General features: G+C 38.9%; 1 protein-coding gene across 1 annotated transcript in view; it reads left to right on the forward strand.

Moving 5' to 3' along the window:
* Itsn1 (intersectin 1) overlaps positions 1–18,609 on the forward strand; it is a 203,526-nt gene that overhangs the window by 124,232 nt on the left and 60,685 nt on the right. Inside the window, 7 exon segments of the mRNA XM_047565087.1 lie at positions 1,056–1,198; positions 9,655–9,750; positions 9,752–9,891; positions 12,090–12,249; positions 16,011–16,059; positions 16,062–16,215; positions 16,949–17,031. Of these exon segments, the coding sequence (XP_047421043.1) occupies positions 1,056–1,198; positions 9,655–9,750; positions 9,752–9,891; positions 12,090–12,249; positions 16,011–16,059; positions 16,062–16,215; positions 16,949–17,031 (825 nt within the window).

Here is an 18,609-nt window from a genome sequence, read left to right on the forward strand (position 1 = left end):
CCCATTTGGTCAGTGAGAAATTTTTTCTATCACACAGCTCAAGGCCATATGGAAATAAAAATTCCCCTTTACTGCTTTTCAAATAAGACAGATATGTGTGAAAATATTTGTAGCTCTTGAGTAGAAAAGTTCAGAGGGTTGTTAGGAGTTATCATTAACTAGAATCCAAATTATCTTATGTTGGCATGCTTATTTTTTTGTGTGGGGGTGAGGTACTGGTAATTGAACCAAGGGAACTTTATCACTGAGCCACAACCCCAAGTACCTGTTTTATTCTTTTATTCTTATTTTGAGATAGGGTTTGTTTCTGAGGGTCTTGCCGTGTTGCCCAGGCTGGCCTCAAACTTGTTCTTGCCTCAGACTCCCAAGTTGCTGGGATTTTGGGAGAGTGCCACACCTGGATTGCATACATTTCTTAAAGTTTTATTTCATTTAAAATCTAAATTATTTTCATATAGGGTTCATCCTTAGGCTGATTTTTTTCCCTAGGATGTGTAGCAAAAGACTTCACCAAGGAATATCAGTGTAACTGTTATGGTGAAATCAGCATTTATGTATTATATTACAATGTTGAGTACCTGAAACATCAACATTTCCATATCTGTTAATGTGGAAAGTTGTGCTTCCCTCTCCCGTCCCCTTCTCCCTGGCTGATTCAGATTCCCCTTCTCCCTGGGATCAGATCCTAACTGTTGTCTGTGTTCAACAACCAGGGTGGGGATGAGGGGGTGTTGATGCTTTGCAGATGTGTGCCTCTGGAGCCCAGGCCAAGAGGAAGGAAGAAGAGACTTTTAGGCCGCTCTGCTGCACTCAGCATTGGAATGGCCTCTGAAGAGAGTCCACTAGTGACCTCTCTGATGATCTGAGTTGCTAACCTCAGACTGTTCTCCTTTGGCATTCATGTGAGTTTCAGAAATCCCTTGAATAGATGGAAATAGTTCAGATGTAATCTGAGGTAGGCAGTAGAGAAGACCTTAGTTGTTTGGTTTGTCATACTTTGGTGTTTCCTATAATGTTTTTTGTCACACCCACCCCACACCTTTTTTTGTACACAGAAAAAGGCCCGCTTACAATTTCTGCACAGGAGAATGTAAAAGTGGTATATTACCGAGCGCTGTATCCCTTTGAGTCAAGAAGTCATGATGAAATCACCATCCAGCCGGGAGATATAGTCATGGTAAGAAAGACTCCAGTGAGTGTCGGTTCTGTTGGTGATTAGCATCTGTCCTCTTTTCCCACTTCGTTAGACAATTGCAAAATTGTCAATGAGGGTGAAATTCAGTAATCTGGCATCCAATTTTTTGAAGCATGAACTCAGTCTTCTTTTTATTAGAATGAAAGATGTATTTAAATAGTTATTAAAGACAATGTTCTTAATACAGCCTTAGCATATTATTAAATTTATATCTGTGGAAGTTTCTGAGTTTAGGTGACTATTTACTGTTAAGTAGTCTTTAAGAAATAGTTTTAAATGCAAAATACTCTTATCATTCACAATTGCCAATAATAACTTTTAAATCTTTGGCTCAAAGCATCTCCCCCTCCCCTTTAATTGTGTAAACTTTGACTCATAAAAGAAGTAGTGAATTAACTTCAGTGAATCTGCCTTACTACCTGAAAATTGTCAGATGAAAAGTTTAGAATTTTGCTTTGTTGTATTTTATGTCCTTTAACAATAATAATATAGTCTTATGATTGTGACTAAAGCTATAGGAACCAGTTTAAGAAAGAAAACAAAGCAATGTGGTTGACCTAAATTACTATTATTAATGATTATTTTCTGAAGAAAAACAGTAGTTCCTTGATCCAGTGATTCACTTACGAATAAGTGGTCCAAGTTTATATTGCTGTGAGCAGCTTGCTTGCTTGCTTTTTTTTCAGTATGGGGATGATTTAGAATCTGAAAAGAGCTAGGTAAGTTAAAAATTGAGACTAACAGGACAGGCATGGTGGCCACATATGTAATCCCAACTACTTGGGAGGCTGAGGCAGGAGGATCACAAGTTTAAGACCAGTTCTGGGCAACTTTGGGAGACACTGTCTCTAAGTAAAAAAATGAAAGGACTGGGGATGTAGCTCTGTGATAGAGCACCCTTGGTTCAGTCCCCAGTACCACAAAAAAAGAAAAGAATTGAGATGAGCATTTTTCATACTAGGTTATGGAATGTTACAAGTGATCTGTATCTTAATGAGAAAGTATTGCTCATTTTCAGGAACATGTTCAGGCCTGTCCCTGCAACCAGTTACCACAATTCTAAATTCTTTTCTTGAATTGACTAGTCGATCCCCAGCTTCATTAGATGATGAGTTTACATATGCTGTAAGAATAAGACATTTCATTAAACATGTATTTTGCCTTGCTTTCAAACCTTTGCTTTCCTGGTGGAGGTTAAAGGGGAATGGGTAAGTGCTGCCTAACTGTCAGGAAGTCTGCATCTTATTCAGTGTTTTGTTCTTTTAAATCACTTTAATTTTGTGTAAGTGCACATACCTCTGGATGTTGTTGTGGCGGTAAAAATGTTCTGAGTTCGTGTAGTAGGTTGTGCTTAAAAGGAAAAGAAAGTTGTTAATTGTCTGAGTTTGTGTGCTGAGTTTTCATTCGCTTGGGTTCCATTTCAGGACTAGCTTGAAGGCTCCTGTATTCACACATGTCTGTTGTAGCTGATGGACAAAAAAGGTTCCAAGGAGGTTAAACTTAAAAGATAAAATTCAGAAACCTTTTTTAAGAGAGAATATTGAAATGATTTCCTGACTGAGACTAGTCTTCCTAAGTCACTAAAAACCATTAAAGGCAAAAATAGTTTATAATACACAAACATAAAAATTTCTATATCGTGAAGTGCAGAAGAGACCAAGCTTATGATTCATATTACATCCAGGCTATAAATAGTTACTGTGAAAGATACCCATAAGCCCTAGATAAGCCAGGAGAGCATAAGAAGGGACATCAAGAGATGAAGAAAATGATTCAGGAAGTACATGAGCCAGGTGCATGGCCATGCCTGTAATCCCAGAGATTTGGGAGATTGAGGCAGGAGGATTACAAATTCAAGACCAGCCTCAGCAACTTAGCAAGACCCTGTCTGGAACAATAAAAAAGGGACTGGAGAATGTAGGCCAGGGGTAGATAGAGCACCCGGGGTTCAGTTCCCAGTTCCACAAAAAAGAGTATATGAAAAGATGATTAATTTCATAGGCAGTCGGGAAAATAACTTAAAAAGTAAATGCACTGTTCCTCTATCAAATGAGCAAATTAAAAGTTTGATAATACCTAATTTTGACAATAGTGTGGGAAAGTGAATATCATACACATCTCATCAGCACAAGTATATAAATTGCTTAAGCCACTTTGTAAAACAGTGAGGCAATATCCATTCAAATTGAAATTTCTCATTCCTCTTAACCCAGAAAATCTGCTTTTCTCCCTCTCCTAGACTTTTTTAAGGCACATTCACAAATATATGTGTATAGGAATGTTCACTATAGCATTTTATTGATAAAAGCACTAAATAAAGAAAGGAAACGACTCAGTGTCTCTCAGTAAGGGAATAGTGTAAATAAAATATGATGTGCTAAGCAATACAAAGTGAGTATTTTAAAAATTATATAAATCTTTATATACAAATTGGTTCTCCATTAATAAAAACAGAAGCAAAGCAATATGTGTAGTATAATTGTGTTTTATTAAAAATAAAAGTGTAAGCCAGGCATGGTGGCACACACATGTAATCCCAGTGACTGGGGAGGCTAAGGCAGGAGTATCTCAAGTTCAAGGCCACACTCAACAATTAAGTGAGACTCTAAGCAACTTAGCAAGATCCTGTCTTAAATTTTTAAAATTAGTGGTAAAGCACCCCTGGGCTCAATCCCCAGTACATACATATATAATATATATATACATAAATAAAATAAATAAAAATAAAAGTGTATATGTGTGAATGTTTGTATATGCATAATTAACAGTCTTAAAATATATACATTAAACTGTTAACAGTAGTTACCACTGGACAGTAAAGAGGGAGCTTTCATGTTTAATCTTATGTCCTTCCACAGTATATTCGTATTTACAAATGTATCCTATTTGTAATTTTTACTAACACACTAAAAACAAGTATAACAGAGAATGTCTGGGACTCATGGTGCTACTTTATCTCAAACATACAAAGTTTTTAATGAAATGTGATGTACTGTTGGGCATAACTTACCATAATTTAGTGGCCTGCTAAAGGGATGTCTTCAGTTTGTACTACACAGTGCACACTGAACACGCCAAATGCCATTCAACTGTATTGTTTTTATGAGAATAGCAACTGGTGCAAAAAAAGATGAAAGCTGACATGCGATAGCAATGTGGTGGGTTTTTTTTTTTTTTTTTTTTTTTAATTTCATGAAGTTTCCAGTTAAGAAACATGAACATGAAAAGTATGTAGCAGAAAATTATGGTCAGTTTCCCTTGGTAATATCGAGATCACTTGTACTTTTGTGGGCACAGTAATCGTGAGATGCTCAGGTTTCTCAAACTTCTTTGAAAAGTAGCAAACTGTACTTGTTAGATTTTAGAAGTTTTGATGGGGGAAACTTTAAAAATATTTTGCTAATAGAAAACTTAGTTATCAGACCATTTTTTTCCAAAAATGAATTTTTCATGGTTAACAAAAATTTAATTAAATATGTAGAGTCCTATTCTAAATGTCGTTAAAGATGCAAAGAAATATAAGATGATGTCTGCCATTCGTATATTTAAAATCTTTCTTAGAAAAACCAGAGAAACTCAAGAAAAAGCCAGTTCTTCATGAATATTCATTAACACTGCTAGCAATTTAAAATAGGAAAGGAATGAGTGTGAACGGCTGTGCTCAGGGAAGACTTTTTAATGGAGGCATCCTAGTTGAAGTTGACCTTGATGACTGAGGCTTAGAAGCTTTGAAAACAGATGACCTCTCTTCTCATCTGGAGGTCCCATGTTATCTGGAGGGTGAATAAATCAAACTTGACTTCTATAACATATTGGAAGTGCCTGGGAAATGGGAAGACCTCTGCTTACTTCCATTTTATTGTGTTTTATCTTAAGAATATAAACTGTTCGTCTAAATCCTGGTCCTGGGAATGCTATAGGACTGAGTGCATCAGAATTACTAAGGGAGCTTCAAAAAAATAACTGCTGGGCTCACCCCCAGAGATTCTGGGAACTTTAGTTCACATACAGTTTTCAGGATTATCTTGTTTGTCTGTTAGGGAGTCAGTTTCAGGAACCACTGATCTAACCTCGCCTCTTTTTTCCCCTGTCAGGATTTAGGACTAATCCTAAATCATTTCTGGAAAATATCCTTTTCTTAAAAATGTTTAAAGAAGGAACTTCTTCAGCAGTTATCGCCATCAACCAGTCATTGCATTCTAGAAATTGTCTTCTTAGTGTTATTCCCATAACAATTTGAACTCATTTTTTTTTCCTTTTCTCTGGATGGAGAATTAAAAAAAACAAAAACAAAAAAACACGTAGTTAATATATTTCCCACTGTACTCCTTAGATTTCCATAAACTTAACCTTTAAGTTCAGTTTGTTTAGTACAGTTGACCATAATATCATTGCTGTTTTGAGGGACTGGTATACCCATAGGATTACAAGCATGGATTTAGCACCTGTGTTGTATTTAAAGTTTTATTTGGGAGACAGCCAGGCTCATACATTCAGGTGTTGCTATATCAGCTTTTGTTCAACAACAGACTCAAGTCATTGTACCAGAGGAAAGTTTGCTGACCGCCAGGTTAGAACTTTAGAAAAGAGTTTTAATATCTTCATCTCGGGGTTTCGGAAAACCTTTTGCTTGAAAACCAGCAAATCTACAAAATATGCTTCCCCATGTGTTCCTTAACAAGGGACGGGGAGCCATGGCCAGCTGCTCTGATTCAGCACGCTTTAAACCTGTTTGCTATCCCTGACTGTCCTGCTATGTGAAGGGAAAAGGGAACTTCTATTTCACTCCTGTGTCATTCAGCTTTCTGTTATTATAACATATGCCTGAGATGATTAGCTTATAAAGAGGAAAGATTAATTTTGACTTAAGGTCTTTGAGGTTTCAGTCCAACTGACCCCACTGCTCTGGGGAAGGAAGCATGTCATGGTAAGAGTGTGGTGGACCAAAACCACTCACCTCATGACCAGAAGCAAAAGACAGGAAGGTCCCTCAGTCTCCTTCAGAGGCACACCCCAGTGACCTGCAGACCTCCCACTAGGCCTCACCTGCTAAAGGCTCTGCCATCTCCCAGTAGTTGCCACCCTGGCCAGCAAGCTTTACTGTACAGACCTTTAGGAGCATTTGAGATTCAAGTTGTAGCACTTCCTTCATGACAAGGTTGAAGGGCTTAGGAATACTATACTATTGAGCTTGTAATCAGTGAGAGAGGAGGGCAATATTAGCAGACTTTCGCCCAGGGACTTGTATCTGAATAGCTCTATGGACATTTGACTATTGGACCAATTACTCCTGATATACAATGTATAATTACTAACATTTTGTAGACTAGCTCGGTAACATAATTCCAAAAAGGTAAGCGATGTCAGAGGTTTGTACTTCACTTCAATAATGTTTTGCTAGAATTACTGCCAAATACTTTGGGTTGTTTTGAGTAGCCTGCTTAAATGAAGTTATATTCCGACAAAAATTGTTAATAATAAAAATCCTCTTATAACCACCAGTAGGTTAGTGTACTTTATGGAAAACTCCACATTAGAGCTCCTGTTACAGAGAGTTTGTTGCTTATCCTTTTATCATTATCTTGTGTTTTTCCAAAATGGGATTAGCATTTTCGGTAGTTTCCCAATCCAGAAAGACATACTTACCATTTATATAGTTTGACCTTGTACTTTTCTAGTGGTTCATTTAATTTAGGTATTACTGAGTGAATTTTTATCTCCTCCTAACCTGGAATTAAAATGTAATCAATTACAATGAAATGGATCCCATGGAATAAATTAAACTATTTGAGGCATTGTTTGGGTCAATGTTGAGATCAGTGAATTTCTTTGGCTCAAAGCAGAATACATACTGATTTCATAACTGTCCTTAGGGATGGGAGAAGCTCTTGTTTTAACAGCTAAGAGACTGAGTGGCCTCTGACTGACACTCCTAAGTGTATACAGTGGTGCAGCATTTCTCTGTCCTTTCTGGGGATAGACTGGGTGTGATCCCCTAACTCGGGTGGGACATTTCCTCTGGGATTCATATCCAGTAACAGATGTCCACTCAAAATCTTATAACCAGACCATTCAGACTCTGTTTACCAGGATCTCAAATGGATGACAAGTCATTCAGTCCTAGGACATAACTACGTAAAGCAACTGGCGTTCGATGATATCCATAGTGGGCAGCCCCTTGGGAGTTCCACACACCAGTAGGTCAGGGATCAACTGGAGCCCCTGTAGGAGATGAATATGGCAAGATGTTAAACCCAGAGAGGCCAGGATCCCAGACAGGCACAAAGAGCAGAGAACTCCATGTGGAAGCAAACAGATTGCATAGGGTGAATTAAGTAGATATCAAACTTTCAGAACTGGACAAAGCCCTGGTAAGAGAATCACAGCTCAAGGTCAGAGCTGGACAACAGAAATAGTTTCAAAAAAATCTATCATTAAACAGTAAAAATATGCATTGAATATCATTAATTCATTTAACATTAAATATGCCATGTGGAGTCGTAAATATTAATCAGGTGTCAAAACAGTATTTTATTATCTCCATTTTATTAAGAACTGAGCACCCAGTGAATAAAATTGCCCCAAAGTCATCCAGTTAATAAATTGTAGAACTAGTATTTAAATTGAGGGGGTGAATCACAAAGCCCTTTTTCCATCCTTACGTTTTGCGTCTTGAGGCTATTTGGCTCCAGCTCTTAGCTCATTCCTGTTGGCATCATCTTAGGTCCTAAAATGGGACTGAGCTTGGCTGCTGAACCCATGAGACGTGGGGGAGTCCCTGGCATGCTCAGAAACAGCTGTGTTTCCAGTGCAGAGCAGCTGCAGTTAGCAGTAGGTCAAAATTCACCAGTAACTATCAACCAGGAAGAAATCCTTTTAGCTGAGTTGAGCAGAAAAGAATGTCCAAGGTAGAAAAAGATATTTATCTTAAATTATCATCTAGAGAAACAATTGGGGCCTTGGAAATACTGCACTTGATCTGAGGAAACTCCTTTTGATTGTTTGGAGAATTCTCAGCTTTAAAAATTGCTTTTTATTCAAGACAGTAAAGGTTCCCCAAGGTGATATTTTGTAAATAAGTAGAATTAAGTACTAAGCCTTCTATTCCACTTTCTCCAACCCTGCCCCAAGGATGCGTTTATTCAAATAAGCTAACAATCAAACCCTGTTGCTCACTTGCACTGAGTACAGATGTTTGCTTGTTAGTTTTTGCTTTACCTTGTGTTTTACTGAATACTTGAATGGATTAGACAACTGGTATTTTTGTCGAATTATTGTTGTTTAGACCCTGCACATTCATTTCATTTCTGTGATGTTCTATAAAGCACATTACATTCCAGCAAAGTGTTCTACATTTTACACCACCCTAGGTAATATATGAAGGAATAAAATAAAAAGCCTCTTGTAGACCTTATTTGACTTATATTGACAGTGATGAAAATATTTCTCTAACAGTAAGTACTTATCCCCCAGAATCATTCTGTTGCTCATAAAATAGTGGAGGCAACTTATAAAGATAAGTAGGATCATTTGGCCATTTTGAATGAGCTTTCTGAATCAGAACCAGGATAAACACAAGCATTAAAAGTACTTGGTGTAATATAGAGACTCTGAAATTTTTCCACAGGAGAAATTCTATATTCTCACATTACTTTTGTGACTACTAAAGTTAAATTTGTACAAAGAACTAGAGGGCTTTAATAAAATTGATTATGGCTGCAAATAATCACATACCTCAATTTTATCATCATCTATCTGTGGCTTTTTTAAGTGACCAAACACACAGTCCGCTTTGCTTCCCAGGGAAAGCGGCTAAGGCTGTGTTATTTACCCTCCTTGTCCATATGCTAATAAATACTACTTATTGAGAGGTTTTAGAGCACTAAATATATATTGATTGTGGCCTTTGTTTCTGACTTTGACTTTAAATAGTAAACAATCAAATTATTTTAATAATGACCTGACTTTCCGGAGTGAAGAAGCCTGTCAGATTACTTCCCAATTCAAAATAACCTTGATAATTTAAGCTATGTGCCTAAGGACTTCAGGCAACTTTATCTGAACAGCCATTATGAGAAAAAGGACAAAAGCTTTTTAAAAAAGTACCAAGAGTAAGAACTACTTTTCCAGACACTTAGAATGAGGATAAAGAAATTTCTATGCTGTGAGTCCAGTGGTTTTTTTTTTTTTTAATATATATTTTTTAAGTTTTAGATGGACACATACCTTTATTTTTTATTTATTTTTTTTATTTTATTTTCTTATGTGGTGCTGAGGATTGGACCCAGTGCCTCACATGTGCCAGGCAGGCGCTCTACTGCTGAGCCACAACCCCAGCCCTCTGTGTGTCAGTCAGAGCCAACGCTTGGGACTTGTTGTGGTTGGGTTGTGGTGTTTTCAGCGTTTGACTTAGTTCCATTTAAATTAAGTGTTGTGACTTCCCTGTAGGTGGATGAAAGCCAACTGGAGAACCCGGCTGGCTTGGGAGGAGAATTAAAGGAAAAACGGGATGGTTCCCTGCAAACTATGCAGAGAAGATTCCAGAAAATGAGGTTTCCTGCTCCAGCCAAACCAGTGACTGATCCAACATCTGCTCCTGCCCCCAAATTGGCTGTGCGGGAGACCCCCGCTCCTTTGGCAGTGACCTCTTCCGATTCCTCTACAACCCCCAATAACTGGGGCCGACTTCACTCTACGTAAGATTAAACATGCTTTTTCAGTTTTTGAAAACCCATTTAATAACTCTCTTTCCCCTAAGTGTTTTTATAGTCCTGGGTTGTTCCTCCTGATAAGGGAGCTTGCTCATTTGCATGACTCCCTCCTCTGATTGGTCTGCTGGCAAGATGGGGGTGACAGTCTCTTTACTGAAGTAAATGATACCATTGCCTGATAATTATTTACCCTCATACAAAATAAAGCCAATTATCATGTTTGTTCAGTAATTTATCTGTATTTTTATTCTTAGGCAAGAAATGGAGAAATACAGCTTCCTAAGAATCTGTGTTGACACCCATGTCAGTCAGCAAATATCCAGTTATTTCCTGCATGCAGGCAAATAGCACTTTTTTGCTGGGCAGACACAGAATTGAATTCAGTCCATGTGGCTGAGAATACGATAAAAAGCTGTTTCCTCCAGAACTTTCTGCTTTCATTAGTCTTGTACAATTGTATGGGTGGTGTGAAAAGGTGCATGCTTTGGGTCATCAGGAAATGACATTAAGCAAAGAGCATGTAGGCAGAGGTTTGAAAGATAGATGAAGCCACTGTCCAGACCTCCACTTGCAGGAATGTGATCTAGATGTACAGTTGTCAAAAAATGTCTTATACTGGTGTGCTAGTAACAGTGATTTGAGTAAGAATGTTTAAATTTTTTTAAAAATCGAATCATCTTTTGATAGAAATATATTGAAGGCAAGGAGTCAGCATATTTTTCTGGAAAGATCAATTGGAGAAAAATAGAATAATGACCAAGTACAGGAGGAAGTTAAGGAACAATGTAAGGAATAGCAAGTTTTTCATACTTATATTTCATCTAAAGGTTGAAGGTGCCAAAGAAAGGTCCTCCATGTGTAATCTCTGCTATAAACAATGGCCTTCCAATGGCATGGCTTCCCAGTTCAAACTCTCTTTTCTCTTTTGATCTTTCTTTTTCTTTTTTCTTTTTATTTTTTTGTGGTGCCGGGGATTGAACCCAGGGCCTTGGTCTTCCGAGGCAGACACTCTAACCAACTGAGCTATCCTCCCCAGCCCTTCTTTTGATCTTGATGGAAAAGTTCAGAATTTTTAAAACCAAACCTTGGTTAAAATAGAAGACTAACACCATGTTTTTCTGAGGATCAAATCAGCATGACTCTCTTCCTTGTAATATGTGGTGTGTGAATTTCCGCCATAATTACAAGTGTCTTGTTTTCCAAACCAAAAATCAAAATGTGTAGTCTAACAAAGAAATTATTTTGACTTTCAAATTTCTTTGTTTTGTAAAGATTAAAACAGTAAACTCCATTTAATCTGCGTTCACACAGATGTGTTTATCTAAAATTATAAGATCACAAAATTAGAACTGTTCTAAGATCCAAGACAGCTGACTACTTTAAGGATACCTCTTGGAGTTACTGTGGTGTCTAGACATATAACCAGATGTGTTCTGTGGGATGGATGGGACAGAGAAGCTCTGGCTGCCAGGCTGATGTGTTTTCATATGGGGCATTGAATTTCTTTCTTCTCATTCATCTATTATTGTTAATGATCATCATTATTATGTTATTAATGATTATCATCATTATTATAAATGATTATATAAATCATGATTATAAGTAATAATGATGGTAATTATGTATGTTTTTCTAGCACTTTAGAGCTTCAGAGTATTTCCCTAACACTTCAGGTGACCCTCATAATAGACCCAAAGTGGCAGAATACTGTTACAATGAGGAAATCAAGATTCAGAGAAAATAGAGTAATTTGCTTGAGGGTTATTGTGTGAAAAACAGACTCATACCTACTCCCAGCACTCTTTCCTGCTCTTTTTTGGTTTGTTTGTTTGTTTTTTGTTTTTTAAATTTAATTTTTTTTAAATTTATTTATTTATTTTTATGTGGTACAGAGGATTGAACCCTGTACCTCACACCTATTGGGCAAGTGCTCTACCACTGAGCCACAACCCCAGCCCTCTTTCCTGTTCTTGTTCTTTAACTTTTGAAGACTTGCCTGGTGTGAGGCCCTGAGTTTGATCACCACTACCACACGAGAAAAGAAAAAAGTATAGGATTTGTGGTACATGGACTCAGAGGGTGCCATCTTTTTCTTTTGTATTTTGTTTTTACACGTCATTCTGGGTGGGAAGCTGATGCGTTAGAAAGTGCTTACTATTTATGGAATATGCTCTTCCTTCCAGGTGGCCCACCAGCACAAATGAGAAAGCAGAAACAGATAACTGGGATGCTTGGGCAGCCCAGCCTTCTCTAACTGTACCCAGTGCTGGCCAGTTAAGGCAGAGATCAGCCTTTACTCCAGCTACAGCCACTGGCTCCTCCCCATCTCCTGTACTGGGACAGGTAAGGGCAACCAGTGAGGGTGTGAAGACTTAGCAGTATGGGCAAGAGCAAATGCTTGCTGGTGATGTCACTGAGAAGTAAACTTGTGTGGGACTGTCTTGGCTTTCTGGATCAGGTTCAGGAGACCAAGATATGCTGTGAATAGTCAGAGTTCAGTGCAGGTAAACTGCCTGGGTTAATCAGAAAGGTTTCATTTATGACATTTGAGTTGCATCTTGACCATGGGTAAAGGCTCTTTACTAAAAACAGGAGAAGGCATATCATACAGGAAATGTTATGAGGAGAGGCTTTAAGGCAAAGAATCAGGATGTGTATAAGGAAAATTGTGGTTAATTCATTTGGCTAGACTGCTGGATATTTACTGGCAAGGTTATTGGGAAGCTCCAAAGTGCCCTGTTAAGAAAAAATAATTTCCGAAAGGATAAAGGTGGTTATTCTAATAATACAATAAAGCTAAGGAATGAAATAAAGGAATGAAATTTCTGTAAATAATCAGTCAAAACAAACAACAGATGCCCATCTGATAGGCATCAGGGGACTGACTCATGGACAATTTCTGCTCTGGAAACACCCAGTTTGAAGGCAGATACTGGGCAGATTCATTGGAGAGATAGTGTGTAAGAACATTAGAACCGAAGACCAGTAGGTAATAACACCTGGTGAGAGCGAGGGAGGTCTGGATTCAGCTGAGTTCCCGTTTACCAAGTTGGAGGAGCCATTGGAGACAGAAGAGAGCAAGAGATTGCAGAGGGGAGCCACAAGGATGAGTCACACACCTGTGGGGGCCAGCAGGAAAGGGACCCCAGGTGAAGATCCAGCTTAAGGGAAAATGAGGTGCACAGGAACAAATCAGTTTGTAGTTGGGTTTTAGATATGTTATGTTATTGGTGAAAACAAGATATCCAGGTAGTCATGTCTAACAGGCCAGTGGAACATGGATGTGGAGGGTGAAGGACAGATGGTGGGGAGAGATAGATATATATAGAAGAGTCATAATCAGTGCTAAGGAGGTTGAGAGAATAGGGGAGAAATAGAAAATGCCCAAGAACGTGTGTGTAGGTGACCTGAAAGAAGGGGGGAAGCTATTGAGTGGATAGTGCCACTTTCCTTTGCATCTCCTGCAGCTCAGCATTTGGCACGCGTCCCATGCTCAGTAGTGTGACTGGGTAACAGTGACAAAGGAGGGGTGCAGGAACGGGGTGGTGTGGGCAATAGTGGGAAACCGCAGGGAGGAAGGAGTTGTCTCAGGCAGGTGGAGGGAAAGGGTTGCTTATGGTGGTGATGGCTATGGTCAGGGTACAGAAGAGACCACTCCATGTGCTGACTAAACATCCCCATGATCTGAGAAAGAGAAAGACAAACCAGGGGGTAAAGAGGAAATGAGTGGTGAGAGAGCACACAGATTTGTGAAGAGTAGACGGGGTGGTGGAATGCAGGGAGGGCTTTGGAAAGGCAAGGCAGCCAGCTGTCAGCAGTGGAGAAAGGGGTTGAAAGGTTAAGGGTCAGACAGTCTACTTGGTGTGAGCTGAGCCCAGCATTAAATGCACAAAAAAGAAGACAGGATTCGTTTTCTCCTGGTAAGGTGGGTGAAGAGAGGTAAATGGAGAAGGGAGCTCAGGTCAGATACATGGTGTCCATCTCATGCAGAGGAACCCTGAGAGCTTACAAGCTATAGATGGTTAGGAGTCTGACAAAAAAGAATAAGAATTGCCCAGGTAAAAATAAAAATGATAATAATAAAAGAACTTCCTGGGTAGATTTATCCTGAATCTTGATCTTTGCACATAGCTTCAGCTCTTTCTAGCAATACTGCAATTTGAGAGTAGGAATAATAACAGTACTATAACCTGCTATGACAGTTATTGCTATCACAGCAATACTATGCATAGATCTTACTGAGCTTTCTTAACAACCTTCTAAAGAGAGTATCATCTCTATTGTATAAATGTGGAAACTGAGGCTTAGAGAGATTAAAAACAGTTGCCAAGTTGTCAAAGAAGTAGTAAGTGGTAGGGTACCAATTCCTGGGGCTGGGCTTACTGGAGATCCATGTGAAAAGGTTCAGAAGGCAAGCATAGTGGAAACTTCTCATGGAAGAGGTTCTGAAGAACTGTGAAGACACAGTGGAAGTGGCCCTGGTAGAGAAATCAGTGGAAGTGGCTAAGGATTTGATAGGGCCGAAGGGCCGTGTATTAGAGACAGTGAGGCAGGGGGTTCACTGCAAGAGAGGAAGAATGGAAGGTAATGAATATGTGTTCCTGGGGTGTTGGAATCCAGAGAAAGTTTCTTGGTTTTGAAGGGCAGAAATGGAAGAAAATGACCGTGTTGTAGGTTAGTGGTGCTGGGGATGGAACCCAGGGCCTTGTGCGTTCCAGGTAAGGGCTCTACCACTGAGCTACATCCCCAGCCCTCTCAATGCAGAAATACAAATAACTTCCAAAGGCAAACATAAATTGATTCTGAACTAACTCTCCTTGACTATTATCCTTTGTCCATTGACATAGATGATTGAAAGTTGGCATTGTCTTGTTTGTTAGTAAATGTTTTAAGACACTGAAATGGTTTTATGCTATATTTTTAAAGAAGATAATGAGTGCCTCACCTGCCTTTCCAGCATCATCGCCTCCTACACCCCTCCATGAGCCCAGGCTACACACAACCCTGGATTGTGCTCCTCTTCCCGGACTCTTTGCAGTGTATGCAGTGGGCCACCTCAAGGCCTTTGCCTGTGCTGTGCCCTCAGCCTGGAGAGCCCTTCCTACACAGCTCTAGCTGCCAAAATCCTCATCCTTCAAGGCCCAGCTCAAATGCCTCCACCTCTGTGAAACTGGCCCTGATGCCCTCAGGCAGACTTCAGCCCTCTTTTCTCTCTCTTCCCACAGTGACTAGTTGGAACTTCTTTGTAGCATATTTCATTCTGCCAGGGGATATACTTAGTCATTTTTATCTCTTTCTTCCCCATTAACTGTGAGTTCCTTACTAATCATATCGCATCATCCATTTTTATAGTGCTTTATGGTTAATAAATACTTTATCTTGAAGTATTTGGGGGAGGCAGAGATTTTTTTTTCTCTTTGTTATCCCATAGTGCTTGCACATAGATGGACAATAAATGGTAATTACAATGAAGTTAATGAAGTTATGCTAATGAAATCCTGTTTCTCTAAAGTGGAACTGAAACAAGCATAATCCAGTGCACAACATATTTCCCCTTTCCATGCAGTTAATAATCTCATCAAATTTCTGTTCCAGTGTTTAATCTTTCAGTAGAAATCCAAATCAGATTGGAAATGGACGGGTGCCCAGGACAATTTGAGAATTAAAATAGGAAAAAAATATAAAGGGCACAAAGCCAAGTGCCACAGAAGAACCATGCCCTCTGGGTTTATTAAGTAGTGTTCTAAAGCTTCACACAGCAGAGCACACCTGCAATCCCACCTACCAGGAATGCTGAGACAGGAGGCTCCTGAGTTCATGGCTAGCGTGGGCCACTTAGCAAGATACCACATTAGATAAAAATAAGTAGGGAGTTCTAGATTGCCAGATGATGGCTCTGTGAATGGGCCAACAGGTTTTTGCTTCCACTTTTGGAAATAAATGATTACTGAGAACCGTGAGCTGTCTACCACTTGTGCTGTGCTGATACAGGGTGCTTCTGGTTGTGTGTGTGCCTGCGACAGAGGAGGCCCCAGGGTCATGTCTGTCTTGATTGATAACAAGCCACAATGTAATGAGAGGTCCTTTATGTTGTTCCACACAAGGGTGAAAAGGTGGAGGGGCTACAAGCACAAGCCCTGTATCCTTGGAGAGCCAAAAAGACAACCATTTAAATTTTAACAAAAATGATGTCATCACCGTCCTGGAACAGCAAGACATGTGGTGGTTTGGAGAAGTTCAAGGTCAGAAGGGTTGGTTCCCCAAGTCTTACGTGAAACTCATTTCAGGGCCCATAAGGAAATCTACAAGGTATTTTGTGTTTATCTGCTTCTATTTGATGAAAAAAAAATATTAGGCATTAAAAATTGTTTGCATCAGTTAGGATTCATGGATGGGAATTGCAGAATTATTTTGTTTTCTGGATCTTTTAACTGCAAAAGAGTATATGAAGTATAAAAAGGGAGCCTCTTACAGATTGGTCATTTTTTTTCTCTCATGGAAGCCTGTACATCCTGGTTTTCATTGAATTATGCAAGAAATAATTCTACTCTGAGACCTGGAACAGTCACACAGTGGTTGGAGAAGTGACTTTAAGCTTTATACTCAGTACTGGTGCCAGACACATGTGAATACTTAGAAAGTCCAGAGCATCTGGGGAAATAATTGGAAGAATGAATTATCGTTTTTAACATCTGCGAATAGCATGGAACTTGCAAGGTTATTACTTATTCTAACCATATAGGTGTTTAAAACAAATGATGAGCTTTAAGAAGGTAAAAACAGAATTATCCGAAGAGCCCCTGCCAGTCATGCTTTGGAGTAAACCAATACACAGTCGCATGTCCAGCATGGCAGTGTGCTGCTGAGCAGTGATATGAGCGCAGAGCCCTGCGGGCCTGGCACCTCTGGAGCGTGAAACTTAGTTAAGTACAGCTGCTTCACCCGTGGCTTGTTCACAGTACTAAAAGAGAGATATCAGTGTCATTTGTACTGTTTTCTCTTGCGATAAGAATTAAAATACTTTTTTCTTCCCTTCTTTCAGCATGGATTCTGGTTCTTCAGAGAGTCCTGCTAGTCTGAAGAGAGTAGCTTCACCAGCTGCTAAGCCGACCATTTCAGGAGAAGGTGAGGAGCAAATTGTAGGTTCTTTAGGAGAGACGAGGATGGTACACTCTACAGACAGCGAATGGGAAGCAAGATGGGTTTCATCTTTAAATAGGCTATGTTAATTCATCATTCTATTAAACTGTGAGGTAAAATGAATATTCAGTTCTTTACAAAATCAGAGTACTTTATGGAGGCTGTCAAATACTATTGGAGATGTTGATCATCAAAAACTGAATTATGGAGCTGGGGATGTAGTTTAGTGGTTGAGTGCCTAGCATGTGCGAGACCCTGGATTCATTCCCCAGTACTACATAAATAAAACAAAAAAAAAAACCTAAATTTTCTAATTCTATTTGACCATGAGCCCTTTGACTTTTGATAGAAGCCCATTCAACAAGTTCACCAAGCCAGTTCACCAAGTATCAAATTCTCTGAGCACCTCAGTGGCTAAATCCCATAATGTAGTCTAGTCTCATCTATATATAGGCATAAGTATTTTGCCTTGCAAAATACTACATATTCCAGTAAAACTCTCACAGTAACATGAGTGTCATAGGAACCTCTTTGGCCAAAACAGAAGCTCAGTTTCCATGTTCTTATATAAATAACCAAACCAGATTATTTAGGCCTAAAAAATTCATTTTGAGTATTTGTTACACAAATAATTCTTTCCTGGTCTCTTGTTTCATGATATAAGCCTAGATATTATATATATGCCAGACACTAGTAGGAGGTAAAATATTAAATTTTTAAAAATGAAAAAAGCTTACATAATTCAGACCCTACTGGTAAAAATCACACTTTTTTACAGTTAGTACAATCATTATAGAACTAATTGAAAAGTCCTAACTGAGTTAAACTTCCCCTGTAGAAATCTGAGCAGGTTTGCAGTTAACAGATGTCATAACTTAGCAGTTATACAGTATTTTTCAGTGGGTTCCTGGAATAAATTATGTAATTAGTGTGCTGTAATACAATTGTTGCATTCCTAGAAATTTTACCTAATGAAAAATACAATTATGTTAATAATAATTGATGGAGACAGCAAACATTAAGTTTTGATGGTAGTTCAGAGTCACCATAATGGCATTTCTTTCTCAGTTCTTTTTTTTCTGTGGTGGTGCTGGGGCTTAAACCCTGGGCCTTGTGCATGCTAAACAAGCATTCTACCACTGAGCTACATCCCCTGCCCCCCAGCATTTCTTTCTCAATAGGAATTTCAAAAGTAATTTTTTAAAATGTGTGGGTATAACTATTAAGCCTCATCATCACCTCCCCCCAAAAAATCCAAGATTTTATGACACCCAGTTTTTGTTACTAACATGACAATTACCAGCATAGTTCTCTTTATACCTTCTCGTCATCTTAATGACTTTGTTTTAGTCCACTATTAGAAGGCAAAAAAGCACATTTAAGCACAGCATGTTAAAAAAGAGAAAAAATAATGTTTGTAATCAGCATAGTAAAAAGGAATTTTGACCGCTTCCCTCCAAAACTTCAGTTTGCTATATCCAGTCAGGTCTCCGTGGGGGCTGGAGTTTGTATCCTGACTCTTCCTTGTTGTAACCCTATGATTTTGGTCACACCCTAACTTCC

Source organism: Sciurus carolinensis, chromosome 9, assembly GCF_902686445.1.
Source record: "Sciurus carolinensis chromosome 9, mSciCar1.2, whole genome shotgun sequence".
Lineage (NCBI taxonomy): Eukaryota > Metazoa > Chordata > Mammalia > Rodentia > Sciuridae > Sciurus > Sciurus carolinensis.